General features: G+C 44.1%; 1 protein-coding gene across 2 annotated transcripts in view; it reads left to right on the top strand.

Moving 5' to 3' along the window:
• Positions 1-13,665, top strand: part of LOC146339031 (dipeptidase 2-like) — a 62,775-nt gene extending 49,110 nt beyond the window's left edge. The window contains exon 10 of one of the 2 annotated variants that reach the window (XM_084811994.1): positions 6,567-13,665. In XM_084811994.1, coding sequence (XP_084668120.1) covers positions 6,567-6,615 — 49 coding nt within the window. In that variant the 3' untranslated portion in view covers positions 6,616-13,665. The other variant, XM_084811992.1, reaches the window with a different exon arrangement.
• Positions 13,666-16,490: the final 2,825 nt, after the last annotated feature.

Genomic DNA, 16,490 nt, shown 5'->3' with positions numbered 1-16,490 from the left:
AGGAAAGTAAGAGATAATAACTATCATTTAAATCAAAATACAGTGCCTCTCACCATCACAAGGAAGACTGAGCTCTGAACCTATTCAGTCTGCTGTCTAAGCACTAACTGTTGATGGGCAACTTCAAGGCCTCTATTATTCTCCCTGCTTATAGTTCTGTATCTTTAAACTGGGTAGCCCTTTAAATAGAGGACACCTTCAAACAGAGGCCAGTCCTCTGTAAAGTAGGACACATGGCCACTCTAGGTCCAAAGGAACAAACAAAGATCTGGAGGAGGGAAGCAGGTAGTCAAAGGCAGGCAAAGGTCAAGATCCAAGGCAAAAATCAGAAAAAAAAATAGCAACACAGGTAGTAGGAAGAGTCCTCACACAACTGGCCAGCTGTTCAGACGGGATAGCCAGCTCTGAGACAATGACTTTATATGGCCTGGTGTGCTGGGATTGGCCCTCGGCAGGTCAGCTGATTGGAGTCTCTGGCAGGCTGGCATTGCAACCTAGATGGTGCAGAAGAAAACTTCACAGCTTACTCCGAGTGTTCACGTCTTTATTCAAAGAAAGCAAAAGACAGAAAAGAAAGCACACACATGCAGAGATTCCTACAAAATTCTTGTAAGGAGGTGCTCTTCGTTTACATTTAAAACAAAGCTTTTATTCAATGTCTGACAAGGTACAACTGCGGCGAACACTGATTGGATCAGAGCCTTACAGAGGCGGGACAAATTGTATAATACTTATGATTGGTTAGTAGCTGCCACATAAGAAAGAAATGAGTTGTTGTTTTTTTGTTTTGTTTTTTGCCAGTTTGATAAGCAGTTCTGGTTTTATCTGGCTTTTCAGGTGGCATTGAAACTTGGGGCTTGGAATTTTCCCCTTTTACCCCGACACTTCCTTTCACCCAGACACTTAGTCTGCTTGCTTTTGTTTACTTAACTTAGGTACTTGCAAGGAGAGTGAAGCAAATGTGGCCTGAGCAAATGTGGGCCTGATTAACGGCTCATGGAATTTTCTTCTACAATGGCATCCTTGAAGTCCAGCGCTCAATCTACCACACTTGCCATAGAAACACAGCAATCACTATTGGATCATTAAAACATTGGCTTCTCCTCTAAGTTCCCAGGTGCTGCTAAAAGTGCAAGATTTGCCCACCTGGAGCCGGAGACCTATTGCCAAGCTGTCTCTAATGCATGCAGTAATAAACGCTTCTCAATTAAGAGGTTTCCTGTTATAAAAGATAGTCACAGGAGAGCAGCTTGGCTCAGCTGCAGATGTTGCTTAAAAAACTTTCACATTGGGAAACAGTTTAGAAGTGGCTGGAGCCTGGTGGCTTTACGCTTCCTCTCTTCTATGAAATGAAACCTCTTAAACTGGCAAGTATTTGCCCTATTGCTTACATCAGGGGTGTACAACCCACAGCCCCCATCCACTTTCCCTTGCAGCCCAGCCTGCAGGGGGGGGGGACCCTAGGGACAGCAATCCAGATGGGGGGCATGGGGGGGATGGAAGACTTTCTTCAGTGCTAAGCAGGGACATCCCATTCAGTGATTGGAGATAGGAGTGTTTTAAAGGCATTAAGGACGCAATCCTATGCAGATAGGCAGCCGCCTCTGAACTTGGAGGCGACCGCCTAATGCAGAGCAGGAGAAGCACAGAGGGGATCTTTCCCTCCGTGCTTCTCCTGCCCTGCATTTGTGGCTCGACAGCCGGTTTTGGCTGTTGAGCTGCGGGATGGCAGAGCAGGGGAGGAGGCTGCCGGATGACACATAGGATGTGCCATATCAGTGTTTCTGCTCTCCCCACCCTGGAACGCCCGCCAGAATGTCACATTTTGGCCGCTCCACATGCCTCTTGCTGTTCCGTGCTTGGGGGGGAAGGTCGGTTCTCTGGGAACTGACCTAAGAGTGCAGGCTCTGAGCGTGGTTCCTGGAAAACCGCATATCCTATGGCCATCTAGCTGCTGACTAGCGGCCATAGGATTGCTCCCTAAAACACCTTTACAATTTAAAGGCATTTCAACTTGAAATACTCTGCTGTTTAAATACCTTTAAACTGTAAAGGCATTTAAAGAGCAGGATATTTAAACTGACAGCGCAAGTAAAAGGGGTGGAAATCAGAGGCTTGTTTCTTAAGTATCTGGATTTTTCAACCCTTTATCATATTTTGTAGCTTTCTTCAGAGCAGACATGTACAGGACTGAGCTGGGCTTTCTATGCCTGAAACCTGTTGAACTGGGACTCACCTCTGAATAGGCATGCATAGAATTGAGCTGTGCTTTGTATGCTTGATGGGGAAAATGCCTAAATTGGTGAGAATTACATTTGTGTGTGCGTGCGTGCGCACACCGCAGATGCAACCCTTGGGGCTGAAAAGATGGTGCACCCCTGGTTTATACCATCAGAGCATCTAGCCTAACTGGCTGGAGTCTATTCTAACTGGCATTGTCTAAAGCATTGTCTTTTCTAACTGGCCAGAGGTCTCCTGGGCTTCAGACAAAGAGGCCTGGCTCCAGGTGTTTGCACGGGATACACCTGAGATTTCCATGGAACATAGAAAGTTGCCTTCTACTGAGTCAATATCCATCAAACAAAATGTAGAGATGCTCCTGATTTCTCTCCAAAATGACTGTGACTTCATTTTAGTGGCTTACCTAAAATCACTGTGGAAAAATAAACTCCACTCTGTTCCTTCCTTGCCCTTTGAAAGAAGCAATCCAATAAATGATTTCAACAAAAGCCTGAAAGTTTCCACTTGGTACTAAGGTTTAAGTGGCAATTCCTAGCTTTCTGCTCAGCCTTACCAAGACTGCTTTGATCTCTGAATCAAAGCGAGAGATTCTAGCTGGGCTTATCCTGACAACCAGTTCAAAGCATTGTTCCCCAATTGCATTTTAACCTTTGCAGGGTAGTCTTACATTCAGTAGAGCTATATCAGTGTACTTCTAATGGAAGTGATAGCAATACTGTCGTACTTCCTTTTGTTTTCTTTTAAAAAATCTAAAAGATCTGCATTTCAGTGCATGAAGGCAGGGGAAGAGAAACTTGGAAGGGGGGGAGAATTTTGCACTCCATTCTCTGACTTGAAGATTGTCACCCCCGAAACATAAATTTCTGATTGCACTTGCTTTCTCACACAGATTAATACATCAGCCATCTTCAATGAACAATGCACAGAACCTTAAATATTGAATTTTCCAGAAATGCTTTGATTTTGTCATGCAACCCTTTCAGTTTCAATGAGATCAGAGATGCAAACAAGAAAAGGATTTGGTTTTGTTTGGAAAGTCTACCTAATCACAGTTACAGCTTGTCAAGGTGGTGGAAAAGAACCTCAGTGTCTTAACAGTGCTGCCTTATGCATATATACTCAGAAGTAAATCTCTCCGAGTTCAATGGCACTTGTCCCCAACTGAGTGTGTATAGGACTACAACATTATGGTGCAATCCTCTTCGTGCCTACTTAGCACGCCAAATTGTGTTCACTGGTGCTTACTCCTAGGATTGCAACCTTAGAGTCAGAAAGCGCTCTTATACATGAACATAACAGAGGATGCATCACTTCAGCTTAGGCCTGTGTAAAGAAAGGTTCTGTAGACTTACATGGCTGGGTTTCTCTCATTGCAATATTTGAAGCTGCTGCTTCTAAGTCCCATCATGATTTCTAAAATTTATGAAGAGCCTTCTTTTCTTTAATCTGGTGGCCAGCCCTAAAAAATGTAATCAAGGTGTTGGAAATGTTTTGCACCAGTTTCATTTGGAAAGAAAATAAGTTGGGTGTCAAAATGTGAAAGAGATGGGGATATTCCACCCTTGAATTTGACATCTTGGGGTGGGGGGTTGTAGGTAGTGTCCCATCCTATCTAGGATGGCCATGTGTCCTACTTTACAGAGGGCAGTCCTCTATTTGAAGGCATCCTCTATTATTTGAATGGCTGTCCAGTCCAAGTCCCATGAAAAGATAAATAATAAGAAACCTGGAGATCAGGGGCCTTGAAGTTGCTCATCAACAGTTAGCGCTGTTGATGAAAAGATGACGGTTGCCGCCTGGCCACAGTTTTCCCCACTACAGTGAGATGTATTGTATTTCTGTTTAAATTATAACAACATTTTCTAAACGTGTATCTGTACATACAAATTAGCATATGTAAATGTTATGCAAAACCATTGCATTTCCTCTTCTGGGCACTGCATGAGTAGCCACCCTGATTCTATTGCTCCTCGCAAAATTGTCGGAACACTGTACATATGTCATGTTATTGTATCAGTCATCAGGAACAGCACCCCTGGTGAAGAAGCCCCATCCTGTGAAGTACAAACACCTGAATGCTTTTGCAGCCATTTCTGGGCTGGGACTGTTTCCTCCGAGACCTGAGGCCTCGGCCCAGAGGTTCCGCAGCAGAATGGCTGAGCTGGGCCAGTGTCAGGTTTCAGGGGCATCTGGGTGAGGTGCCATCCACGCCCCACCTAAAGCACCACCATAATGCCCCCCGGGAAAAGAAAATGGAGGTGGTGGCTGTGGCCACTTCACTTCTTCCTTCACTTTATCTAATTTAGGGTGCAATCCAATGCATGTTTAGACAGAAAAAGTCTTACAACTCCCAGCATTCCCCAGCCAGCATGGGGAATTGTTTGTTTGTTTATTTAATATAACACCTTTCTGACAAAACTGGTGCACAAGGTGGCTAACAATAAAAATTACAGGGTATAGAAACAAAATCTGAATGAAAATATAACATAAAAATAAATAATTAAACACACACAGCAATAAAATAGACAGCACCTGACCAATTAAAACCCCTTCAATTAAAACCCACTTCTTTATTCATCACTGGGCTGAGTGCTGCCACCTGCCATTCCACCACCACCACCCCATAAGCATACCTGGCTAGGTGGTACCAGGTGGTAGCTGGCAAGGTTGGCGGCACCAGGACTGGCCCAAGGCATTTTGCCGCCTGAGGCAGAAAACAAGATGGCGCCCCCTCCTGTCCCATGCCCAAAAGCTGACTAGACTGGCAGATGAATCTGTCTTCAATCTTCCACCACACCTGAAGGCAGCAGGGTAACTTAGGGGACGAAGAGCAGGCTGCATGGCTCACATTTCTCTCCTCTAACACTCTGCTGCCCTTTCCCACCAACTGCTGCCTGAGGCAACTGCTTCACTCTGCCTAATGGTAGGGCCAGTCCTGGGTGGCACTCAGCTTGGTGCTGAGAAGTGCCTACAGCAGCCACCACCATCTTCATTACCCCAGAATGCCTCTTGGTTCTAGGTTGGGTGAAGAGGCATTCTGGGATTATGAAGATGGAGGCGGCTGCTGAGCAGCAAGTCCCCCCACCCACTCACCGTGACCGGGAGAGTTTTTTTTAAGTGCTGTGTCTGAGGGCTCAGAGAAAACATGTACACTGTCCCCATTCCCTCGAAGCTCTTGTCAATTCTATTGTATTTCGAAGATATTGTAAGCTGCCTCAGACATTTTGGTTAGCGGGCAAGGTATAAATACAAAATCCAACAAAATGGGAAACCCCACAACAAAATGGGAAACTCCACAAAGGATACCCAAAAGCAAAAAGCAAGGGGGGGGGGTAAGAAAAAGAGGTGTTTTATTCCACAAAAATAAACAGTTCCAATGAGTTTTGGACCACATGTACATCCTTCTCCAGAGAAATCTATAGAACAATGTACAAAATTTATAGAATTTAAACATGCCCCTACATTTCTTTTTAAAAAAGTATATATATGCAACCTAACTACAATAGAAATATAACTTTTTGTCCAAACTAAAGAATCCAGTGAAAGAGAGGCTCAAAGTTCCAAGCTATGCATAACCATAACGTATATTGAATTATAACGTATCTCAAGTATAAATATGCCAAACAAATAAATAAATGATGTTCGTGTCTTAAACACATCGTGAAAAGGCAAAAGGTCTGCAGCCAGACTACCTCTTGAAGATGTCTGGAAGTATGACTTGTTGTTTCTCCCCCTCAAAAAGCCCCTCTTTTAAAGTTCAACCTAAAGTGACCCCCTAGCCTGGGCCAAAGGTTATCTTTTCATATTCTCCAGCCAAATGCATCACTGATTTACATTCCGTCTTTTTACTGCCATGAGGCTGGATCTCTATGAGCAGCAGAATGAGGTGGGAGAGTCCTGAGGGGGTAGGACTTATTTATTTATTTGAAGTATTTTTATGCCACTCCTCAGCCAAAAAAGACTGTACCACTTCCAGTTCTAGATGGGAGAAGACATTGTTAAATGATTCCCTACATTGAAAGAGCTCCCTGCAAAAGTTGGAAACAAACACATCAGGAGAAGAGTTCCAATGTGACTTTGGCAGAGATTTTTATATGCATTCAAAAGTGGTATTCTACCCTCACCCCCCAGTCTAAAGTGATATAGTCCATTCTACCACCTCAGCCATTTACCATGTCATTCCACTGCATGTGTAGACCCAGCCTGAGGGGTTACAGAACGGGGCCTTTTCCACTGCAGCTCCCAGCGATTGGAACTCCCTACCGAGGGAAGTCCAGTAGTCTTCCACATTTGATAACTTTTGCTTGATCTATGTTGTTTTGTAGGTTTTTAGAATTGTTCCTCCGCCCCGCCCTGCCTTGCCTTTTTAGGTGACAGCACTACGCATATGTTGGTTCATCATTTTGATCACACCTGGTAAGCATGTTTGCTCAGATTAAGTCCCACTGAGTTCAGCTGGATTTGCAGGAGCAGGGCCTTCTCCGTCACTGTGTCAACAACACTGTGAAATGCCCTCTTTAGGAAGGCCTGTTAAGCAGATTCAGGTAGCAGACTACAACCGGACTGAACCGATATTGGTTCTGTTGATGGTTTCCTTGGGCCTTTGTGTTGATTTGTTTGGGGTCTCATTTTTCTTATTTATTATTTATTTGTGGTATTTATGTACCGCTGATTCTAATAAAATCTCTCAGCAGTTCATAATATTAAAATGCGATATTAAAAATACAGCATTAAAAACTCTAACTACAGTAAAAAAATAATAATCAAAGAGCAGTAAAATGGAATGGCGTAATTAATTTACAGCCCAGCCAGGGAAAGCCTTGGATGAACAAGCGTGTTTTCAGAAAGCGTTTAAGAGATGTATTTTAGATGTCATGTTTTCTGCCTCCCGAACTACACGAGGGAGGATTTTCCAGAGGGTGGGTGCTGCTACAGAGAAGGCCCGCCATCGAGGTACTTTATGGTGACATTCCGTTCATTTTGGAATGGCCAGCAAGGCTTCCTCTGCTGATCTTAAAGGTTACCTGTGTATGTATAAGGGAAGGCAGTCTGCTAGGTATCTTGGTCCCAAGTTGTTTGGGGCTTTATATGACAAAACTGCTAGAGCTGTTTTGTTGATATAGATCAACACAACAGTATAAGCGTTCATCGTGACAGCCCCATAGCCATGCCACCAAGGAGAAGCCCAAAATATGGGCAGCTGGGTCGATCCATATCAGCAAACCAGTTCTAGGAGTGTTAGAGCCTTTCTACACAGGGTGTCAGGATTCCCTTTTGTCCTGCTGAGAACTCCAATAGCCAAATCAACACTCAGACAAGAGGCTGCATTTCCAAGGCTTTAATTCCAATACCCTAATGAGGCGTACAGATGCAAATTGCTAGAGACCCACAGACTACAAACGAAAAGCCTTCAAGGAGTTCAAAGGGGAGTCACGAAAGTTGGTCTCCCTTTGGGAAAAAGGAGGCAAACTCTCTTAAGGGGTGGGAGGGGAAGATCTCCCCCTCTCCCATGACACCTCTAGGTGCCTGCAGCTGTTGACGCTGAGCCAATCGGGCAGAGCATCTAAGTTCAGCCCCTGCAATTTCCTGCTTGTGCCTGCATCTGCACCTTGTGTCTAAGAGTTCAGGCTGTTGTTCCCTCACCTCCCCGTTTGCTATCACTCACAGGGCTGTGTGAAGGGAGGGCCTCTCCGTCCAGCTGTGCCTCTGAAGCCTGGGAAAGTTCCTCCCCCACGTGTTGCAGCTCTTCCTCAGAATCTGACCTACTCTGACACTATATGCTCAGAGGCAAACCTGACATGAGGCTTTTATTGTGTACTCATGATTGCTCACTCATGGTTGTTTGCCAGTCCTTCATACAATGTTGTCATCCTCCAGGGTCTCTTCCATGCTTTGCGACTATTATTGTGCCTTTTTTCTTAATGGGGAAAGTCTGGAATATCCTAAATGGCGCCATTAAACTTTCCCTGTAATTGTGCAATTCCGCTATACCACAGCACCATCTAGTGGCTGTGTAATGAAACATTCCAGTCTGGGTTCAGGCCCAGTTTGGGGAGGGAATCGGCCTTGGTCACCCTCATGGAGTAAGGGCATTTCTACATGAAGCTTTTATACTGGAGCTTCTGCTCCTGGAGTCTTTGCAGGATTAAGATTGGCTCCTTTACATGTGCTTTTTTTCCCAGTGGTTTTCTTTCTCTGCCTTTCTGGAGTCTTGGATTTTTGTGACTGTTTTAATTTCTGCTGGGTTTTTTGCAGCTTGTTTCTCCTTTTTTTGCAGCTTTTAGCTAGTTTTCGAGTCATTGTTACATTGTTTTAATATTGTTAGCTGCCTTGTGACAAGAAGGGTGGAATATACATTTCAAATAATAAATATAGAAATAATTGCCCTGCAGTCAATGTGCTCAGGATTGCAACCTTAGACCTCAATCCTATACAATTTTTTCAGGGCTTGGGGGCTCCACATTGCTCCCCTTAAGACAGTGATGTAGTGGAGCCAGGGTTTGCAGGGAAATACCAACAGGGACACTTTTTAAGCAGGGACACTGATGTCATCTGCCACCCTGCTCAGAATTCCCTGTTTCCTCTGAGTTTAGCTGCAATCCCCACAGTAGCTGTGGAGGTGTGTGTGTGTTGTTCCCTGTTGTAATGCATTGTATTGGGGGGGGGGGGTTGGTCTTAAATGGGCCATTAAGACCCATTAGCTTTACAAAATGCCAGCACATGGTGGAGATAAAACTACTAGAACTGGTTTGTTGATATTGATCACCACAACAGTACATTCATTCATTCATTTATAACATTTGTATGCCACCCTATATCATTAAGATCTCAGGGCAGCATACAGATAAAATCAATTTAAACAGTATAAAACAATAAACAATTTAAACAGCTAGAAACATATTAAACCATTAAACAAGCTAATACCAATTAAAATCTAAAACAATGAAACAGTTAAAACAGGGTGCTACTTTAGGGAATGCATTTAGCCCTCAAAGGCTTTGGTAAAAAGCCATGTTTTTACTTTGCGCTGAAATGAGGCCAATGTTTGTGCCAATCGGGCCTCTGAGGGGAGGGCATTCCACAACCGGGGTGCCACAGCAGAGAAGGCCCTCTCCCACACCCCACCATAGTGTATGTCTCGCACTGGTGGGACACAGAGGAGGGCCCCTCCAACAGATCTCAATCCTCAGGCAGGCAACTTTAGGGAGAGCCACTCCCTTAAATATCGAGGTCCCAAGCCATACAAGCACTGACCATGACAGTCCCCATAACCTCTCCCCCAAGGAGAAGCCCAAAATTTGGGCAGCTGGGTCAATCCATATCAGCAAACCAGTTCCAGGAGTTTTAGAGCCTTTCTACACGAGGCTTTTATTGTGTGCTCATGATTGCTCACTCGTGGTTGTTTGCCAGTCCTTCATATGATGTTGTCATCCTCCAGGGTCTCTTCCATGCTTTGCGACCATTATCCTGTTTTCTTTTTTTCTTATTGGGGAAAGTCTGGAATAACCTGAATGGCGTCATTAAACATTCCATGTAATTGTGCAATTCCACTATACCACGGCCCCTTCTAGTGGCTATATAATGAAACGCAGAGAAAGAACCCCCCCCCCCCCCGAAAAAAAGCATATGTAATCCCATAAAGAATCCGTAATCCCATAAAGAATCCGGAAGCAGAAGCCCCACCAAAATCAGAGCCACCAGGTCTGGACACAACCTAGAGACTATTTCTTCTGAATATAAGAAATGATAATAAGAGCTGGGATAAAAGCTTCGTGTAGGAATGCCCTTGTTCCACCAGGGGCAGGTCTTCGCTCCTAAACTTGCTTTCTTTAGCTGCTGATGCATTTGAGTCTTATAGGCTGCTTTTTTGTTTTTCATTTTCTTTTTAATATGTTTCACATTTATGGTATGCAGCATTTGTTTTTAATGTTGTGCTGTTTGCTGCATTGAGCCTCTTACTGTTAAGTGGAAAGGAAGGATATAAATACTTTTAAATAAAGAATTGCCTACCACTAGTGGGAAACCTTTTTCAGCAAATCTGGCAAACAGACAAATGCAAAATAACTTTCAATATCAGGGAAGTTTCTAAAATAGATTTGCTTCCTTCTGAAATTGCTTCAAGTATCCTTCCCTCCCAGAATGTTCCAATACTTTTGCTTCCCAGCAGCATTGCTGAGCTGGAGGGAACTGTGGATACAGCACATGGCCTGGCCAAATTGCTAACTGGAACTGAGCACTCCATATGTGTGGGTTAAGTATTAACTGGATCTGACTAAAGCCATCTGGGTCTGCTCATTGCTTGTGTGTATCTTAAGAGTTCAGTGTGGCAAAAGAAGAAGAAAGAAGAAGAACCCTGCGTGCTTCCTTCACAAAAGACAATATGTTCATATATTTTGAACTCGTATCTATTTTCCAGTACAAACCTGGGATAGACAAAAGGAAGTACTATGCCACCCAGCATATAGTTATTCTATGGAATTTGCTTCCATAGGGATGTAGTGATGGCTGACAATTGGGTGGCTTTAAAAGAGAATTAGACCAATTCATGGAGGAGAAGGCTATCAATGGCTACTAGTCCTGATGGCTATGTGCTACCTCCTGTATCAGAGGCAGTGTGCCTCTCAATACCAGTGGGCTTCCAATTGGGGCATCTTTTGGCTACTGTGGAACAGAATGCTGGACATTTCTTATGTTCAGGAGAAATAGTCTCTAGGTTGTGTCCAGACCTGGTGGCTCTGATTTTAGTGGGGCTGTGCGTCCATTCTGGGTTTCAGTCAGAACCAGCCAGACCTCTAAAGGAGCTATCCAAGGTGTTGTTCCCTATTCCCAAAATAGGTTCAACACTTTGGATAGCTCCTTTAGAGATCTGCCTGAAACCCAGATTGGATTCACAGCCCCGCCGAAATCAGAGCCACCAGCCTCCACTGGTCTGGACCCAAAGTGTGCGTGTGTGTAAGAGTGTGCACAGTCTGGTTTTGATGTTTGCAGGATGAGGAAGGGATGCAGGCCACACTGAATCCTGTTCTTTGAGCTCTACTTCCTTATTTTGTAAAACAAAATCTTGTATCTCATTAAAGAGCATTTGAGAAACAGAACAGAAATCTTGCATTATCTCTCATCTCAGCCACTGTCCACCATCCAAGTCTTTCTCCCTGCATTTTAGAAAAACAATTGCATATCAAGAAAAGTGGTGCAAAGGGCCAATCGGGTCCCCGTAATTGCCCTATCCTATCTCGCTCTGTCCAAGCCTTGGTTGTCTTAAAGGGGATTTCTACACCAGCCTAAAATCCTGCATTTAAAATGGGGCTTTCAACTTCTGTTTTAAATGCAGGATCACTAGTCATTCTCTTTACACGCGCTTCCTTCTCTGTAGATGGCCATTCCCATAGCATTATGTTTCCGTGAATAGACATTACACACGCTCCAGGTTCAGCGAAACTTGCTCCTGCGTTCCTGCCCCTTTCCCTCCCCTTGCACATTACTGGTGGATGGGGACTGACACATGGACAGCCCCCCCCTCTCCCCGGGCCCCATCTCCCTCTTCCATTTTTTCGGTCAGTCCCTGCCGTTCCGCCGCTCCTCCACTCTGCCGCCCCCCTCACTGCTGCTCTGTCATTCTGCCGCTCTGTTTTGAACAGGCAGGCTGAAAATGGCGAGGAGCCAAAATGGCACAGGAGCGGGAAGGCTAAATGCCCATCAGATCTTTGTCACCACCTTTGACATCATGACCACACCCACAACAACCACACTCAGCACTTCATTCACACTAGGGGAGAAATACACGAGGAGGACGTGATGCTCCATTTGCGCATATCTGGAAAAATACCCAATTTTTTCCATTTGAGGGAAACGTGGGATAGGTGGGAGGAAATAGTGGAATAATGACTGGACAACGATGACATCATGTAATGGACCCGCACAATTCAGTGAGTGAGCAACCATGAATGTGCAATACGCTTGAGGTGTAGAGATCCCCAGTGTGTTAATGCTGATTAAAGAAAACAGAAGAAAGGGAGGGTGGAGGAGGCATTCCCACAATAATGACAGAAGGAATGTAAGAGGAGAGGAGGAGGAAGAATGAAGTTGGAGGGTGTGAAAAGGGAAGGAATAGAAAGAGATAAGGGGGCAAGCAGGGTGGATAATGGAGGGAGAGGGCAGACCTGGACCTACACATTTTAGGGCACAATTCTATGCATGTTTAGACAGAAAAAAGTCCTACAAATCTGAACATTCTCCAGCCAGGCATGCTGTCCTGTCTAAACATGCATAGGATTGCACCCTTAAATACTTTATTTTTAGAATGCATTATTATTATCATTATTATTATTATTATTATTATTATTTTGGTACTTCATTTGATGCTCATCTCACAACTTCTATGCACAATTTCCATACATTAAATATTGCTGTCACAGAAGACAGCATTCCTTCATGCTAGCATCTGTAAATCTGTATTTATTCATGCTGTATGTACTGTTTTTACTCTTTGTTTCCTCTGTGGAGTGGATAGTTAGACAGCCCATGACAAGTGCATTCCAAACCTGACGCCATGGGCAATCCCTTGGGTTGCCTGCTCCTAAAAGCAGTCCTCAGAGAGGGCTCTGCCCTAATATCAAAGTCTCCCGCCCCCCTATTTTCATGGTGAATTTGCATATCCTCCGGCATTTCACAGGAGAATACAGGGAAGGGCTTGTAACACCCTTTTCATATACCACAAAGGTCACTATAGACATTCAACCCTGCTACTTCAGTGACTTTACAATACAATACCAAGTTTCCACCACTTATTTAATATCTTCTTCCTGTTTTGTGTAAATTAAATGAAATTAACCTTGGCTAAGAACCACAAATAAAATGCCAAGTCACAGTTCTGGGAAGAGGAAGCACTTATGTATGGGAAACACATGAAGATTTGTTTGTGGACAATGAAGGATAAAACTAGGCTGAATGTAACTGAGTGCTCATCTGGGGTTTCCTTTGTGGTCCTACTTTTAAAAGAAAAACGTTTTTGTTTTATCTTTTAAAGGGTAGTGTTCTCAAGATGGTGGAGAAACTGCTGTTGGCCTTTCACAATTGTTCTTTGCCTTTTAAAGGACTCTTTTAGAGATAACAGATATATCCTGTATGAACTTAAAAAAGAAAACAAAAACTTTAAGACTTCTGTACCTGCAAGTGGGACTGTTACTTATCACCACCTCTACAGCAGACAGCTTTGTTTGCAAGGAGTAGGGGGAATACATGATTAATTGTGGGCTTACCCATATCCTTTGCTATAATTTAAGGCTGGCTAGGGAATGCTGGGAATTGTAGGATTTTTTTCTGTCTCAATATGCATAGGATTACATCCCCTTCATGGATCACTGCCTTGTTGTGGCGAAGGGGCTTGCGTAACTCAATGAAGCCATAAGCTATGCCGTGAAGGGCCACCCAAGACGGACAGGTCATGGCAGAGAGTTCTGACAAAATGTGGTCCACTGGAGAAGGAAATGGCAACCCACTCCAGTATTCTTGCCAAGAAAACCCCATGGAATGTATCACAAGGCTAAACGAGATGACGCCGGAAGATGAGCCCCTCAGGTCGGAAGGTGTCCAATATGCTACTGGGGAAGAGCAGAGGGTATTTCCAAGTAGCGCCAGAAAGAGTGAAGCGGCTGGGCCAAAGCCGAAAGGACACTCAGCTGTGGATGTGTCTGGTGGTGAAAAGAAAATCCGATGCTGTAAAGAACAATATTGTTTAGGAACCTGGAATGTCAGATCAATGAATCAAGGTAAGCTGGAGGTGGTCAAACATGAGATGGCAAGATTGAACATCGACATCTTGGGAATCAGCGAACTCAAATGGACAGGCATGGGCGAATTTAATTCAGGTGACTATCATATCTACTATTGTGGGCAAGAATCCCTTAGAAGAAATGGAGTAGCACTCATAGTCAACAAAAGGGTGGGAAAAGCAGTACTGGGGTACAATCTTAAAAATGATAGAATGATCTCAGTACGAATCCAAGGCAAACCATTCAACATCACAGTAATTCAAGTCTATGCCCCAACCACTGAGGCCGAAGAAGCTGAGGTTGATCGGTTCTATGAAGACCTACAACACCGTCTAGAACTAACACCAAAAAAAGATGTCCTCTTCATTATAGGGGATTGGAATGCTAAAGTAGGAAGTCAAGAAATCACCGGGATAACAGGCAGGCATGGCCTTGGTGTACAAAATGAAGCAGGACAAAAGCTAATAGAGTTTTGCCAAGAGAACATGCTGATCATAGCAAACACTCTTTTCCAACAGCACAAGAGGCGACTCTACACATGGACATCACCAGATGGTCAATATCGAAATCAGATTGATTATGTCCTTTGCAGCCAAAGATGGAGAAGCTCCATACAGTCAGTAAAAACAAGACCTGGAGCTGACTGTGGCTCAGATCATGAGCTGCTTCTTGCAAAATTTCGGCTTAAATTGAAGAACGTCGGGAAAACCACTAAACCGTTCAGGTATGACCTAAATCATATCCCTGATGAATATACAGTGGAGGTGAGGAATAGATTTCAGGGATTAGACCTGATAGACAGAGTGCCTGAGGAACTATGGACGGAGGTCCGTAACATTGTTCAGGAGGCAGCAACGAAATCCATCCCAAAGAAAAAGAAATGCAAGAAAGCAAAGTGGCTGTCTGATGAGGCTTTACAAGTAGCTCACGAAAGAAGGGAAGCAAAAAGCAAGGGAGAAAGGGGAAGATATACCCAACTGAATGCAGAGTTCCAGAGAATAGCAAGGAGAGACAAGAAGGCCTTCTTAAATGAACAATGCAAAGAAATCGAGGAAAACAACAGAATGGGAAAGACTAGAGATCTCTTCAAGAAAATTGGAGATCTCAAGGGAATGTTTTGTGCAAAGACGGGCATGATAAAGGACAAAGAAGGCAGGGACCTAACGGAAGCAGATGAGATTAAGAAGAGGTGGCAAGAATACACAGAAGAACTATACAGGAAAGATCTGAATGTCCCTGATAGCCATGATAGTGCGGTCACTGAACTTGAGCCGGACATCCTCGAGAGTGAAGTCAAGTGGGCCTTAGGAAGCATTAGTAACAACAAAGCTAGCGGAGATGACAGTATTCCAGCCGAGCTATTTAAAATCCTAAAAGATGATGCTGTTAAAGTGCTGCATTCAATATGCCAACAAATCTGGAACACTCAACAGTGGCCACAAGACTGGAAAAGGTCAGTTTACATTCCAATTCCAAAGAAGGGCAACGCCAAAGAGTGTTCAAACTACCGCACAATTGCGCTCATTTCACATGCCAGCAAGGTGATGCTCAAAATCCTACAAGGTAGGCTTCAGCAGTATGCAAACCGAGAACTACCGGAAGTACAAGCTGGGTTTCGAAGAGGCAGAGGAACTAGAGATCAAATCGCCAACATTCGCTGGATCATGGAGAAAGCAAGAGAATTCCAGAAAAACGTCTATTTCTGCTTCATTGACTACGCTAAAGCCTTTGATTGTGTGGATCACAACAAACTGTGGCAAATTCTTAAAGTGATGGGAGTACCAGACCACCTTACCTGTCTCCTGAGAAACCTGTACAAGGGTCAAGAAGCAACAGTAAGAACCAGACATGGAACAACCGATTGGTTCAAAATTGGGAAAGGAGTACGACAAGGCTGCATATTGTCACCCTGCTTATTTAACTTATATGCAGAGTACATCATGAGAAATGCCGGGTTGGATGAATCAGAGGTCGGAATTAAGATTGCTGGGAGAATTATCAACAACCTCCGATATGCAGACGATACCACCCTAATGGCAGAAAGCGAAGAGGATCTAAAGAGCCTCTTGTTGAGGGTGAAAGAGGAGAGTGCAAAAGCTGGTTTGAAACTCAACATTAAAAAAACGAAGATCATGGCATCTGGCCCCATCACTTCCTGGCATATAGAAGGGGAAGAAATGGAAGCAGTGACAGATTTTACTTTCTTGGGTTCCAAGATCACCGCAGACGGTGACTGTAGCCATGAAATTAAAAGACGCTTGCTCCTTGGGAGGAAAGCTATGGCCAACCTAGACAGCATAGTAAGAAGCAGAGACATCACCTTGCCGACAAAGGTCCGTCTAATCAAAGCTATGGTTTTCCCAGTAGTAATGTATGGCTGTGAGAGCTGGACTATAAGGAAGGCTGAGCGCCGAAGAATTGATGCTTTCGAACTGTGGTGCTGGAGAAGACTCTTACGAGTGCCCTGGACTGCAAGGA

Source organism: Heloderma suspectum, chromosome 8 (assembly GCF_057233095.1).
Source record: "Heloderma suspectum isolate Gila_16-S chromosome 8, 16-S_ref, whole genome shotgun sequence".
NCBI classification, from domain to species: Eukaryota; Metazoa; Chordata; class Lepidosauria; order Squamata; family Helodermatidae; genus Heloderma; species Heloderma suspectum.
The sequence above is the reverse complement of the archived record's forward strand: the minus strand, read 5'-3'. Positions and strand labels throughout refer to the sequence as shown.